At 70.9% G+C, this 726-nt stretch overlaps 2 protein-coding genes across 2 annotated transcripts in view; one reads left to right on the top strand and one right to left on the bottom strand.

Moving 5' to 3' along the window:
- Positions 1-726, top strand: part of IDUA (iduronidase, alpha-L-) — a 14,027-nt gene that overhangs the window by 2,415 nt on the left and 10,886 nt on the right. The gene's annotated exons all lie outside the window — the stretch shown is intronic.
- Positions 1-726, bottom strand: part of SLC26A1 (solute carrier family 26 (anion exchanger), member 1) — a 6,006-nt gene that overhangs the window by 1,576 nt on the left and 3,704 nt on the right. The window contains exons 3-4 of the mRNA XM_006771444.1: positions 643-726; positions 4-154 (exon numbers count right to left, since the gene is read on the bottom strand). The exon at positions 643-726 is cut by the window's right edge and continues 1 nt beyond it. Of these exons, the coding sequence (XP_006771507.1) occupies positions 4-154; positions 643-726 (235 nt within the window). The remainder of the gene's footprint in view (positions 1-3; positions 155-642) is intronic.

Genomic DNA, 726 nt, shown 5'->3' with positions numbered 1-726 from the left:
GGCCCAGCCCCTGGTGCCGGGGCACCCGCACCCCCAGCAGGTGCCTCAGTTGGGATGTCAGGATGGTCACCGAGGCCCCCGTGGCGAAGCCGTCAAGCAGTGGCTGCGAGAGGTAGGCGGACAAGAAGCCCAGGCGCAGGACGCCCAGGAGGACCTGTGGGCAGAGGGTCGCGAGGGCAGTGGCTGTCCGTGGCGCCAAAGGGGTGGCCATGCAGAGCGCCCGGCCGGCCACGGGAAGGCACGTCCGGCCCCACAGTGGCACTGCCCCCTCCCGAGACTCAGAGCCAATGGAGGGGGCCTTGGGGCTGCGGTGGACAGGCCGGTAGCTGAGAGGGCGGTATTGGGGGGGCCCCAGGAAGGCAGGCAGCTCCCAGGGTCCCCCCGGAGGCAGGAAGCCTGAGGAGGCCATGTGGGTTAGTCACACTCGGGCCACCTGTCCCGGCTCCGGCCACCGCTGGCCACCAGGCTCCATGGGCCCTGGGCACCCTCAGCCTGGGCGCCATCTCAGGCCTACCTCTGCCTGTCCTGTTCCTTCAAGGCTCCAGCCCCATGCTTCCCCGGGCTTGTCCCTTCCGGGGCACAGCGAGCACCCAAAGGGGCTCCCCCAGCAGCTCGGCAGGACCCCTGCGGCCGGCTCCTCACCTGGTAAATCCCAGCCATCAGCGTGAGGGCAGTGGCCACGCGGATGGCATAGCAGTCGCGCCCGCAGTCCCGCAGCCCGGGTGC

Source organism: Myotis davidii, unplaced genomic scaffold (genome assembly GCF_000327345.1).
Source record: "Myotis davidii unplaced genomic scaffold, ASM32734v1 scaffold665, whole genome shotgun sequence".
NCBI classification, from domain to species: domain Eukaryota; kingdom Metazoa; phylum Chordata; class Mammalia; order Chiroptera; family Vespertilionidae; genus Myotis; species Myotis davidii.
Note: the sequence above shows the minus strand (reverse complement) of the source record. Positions and strands in the feature narration are given on the sequence as shown.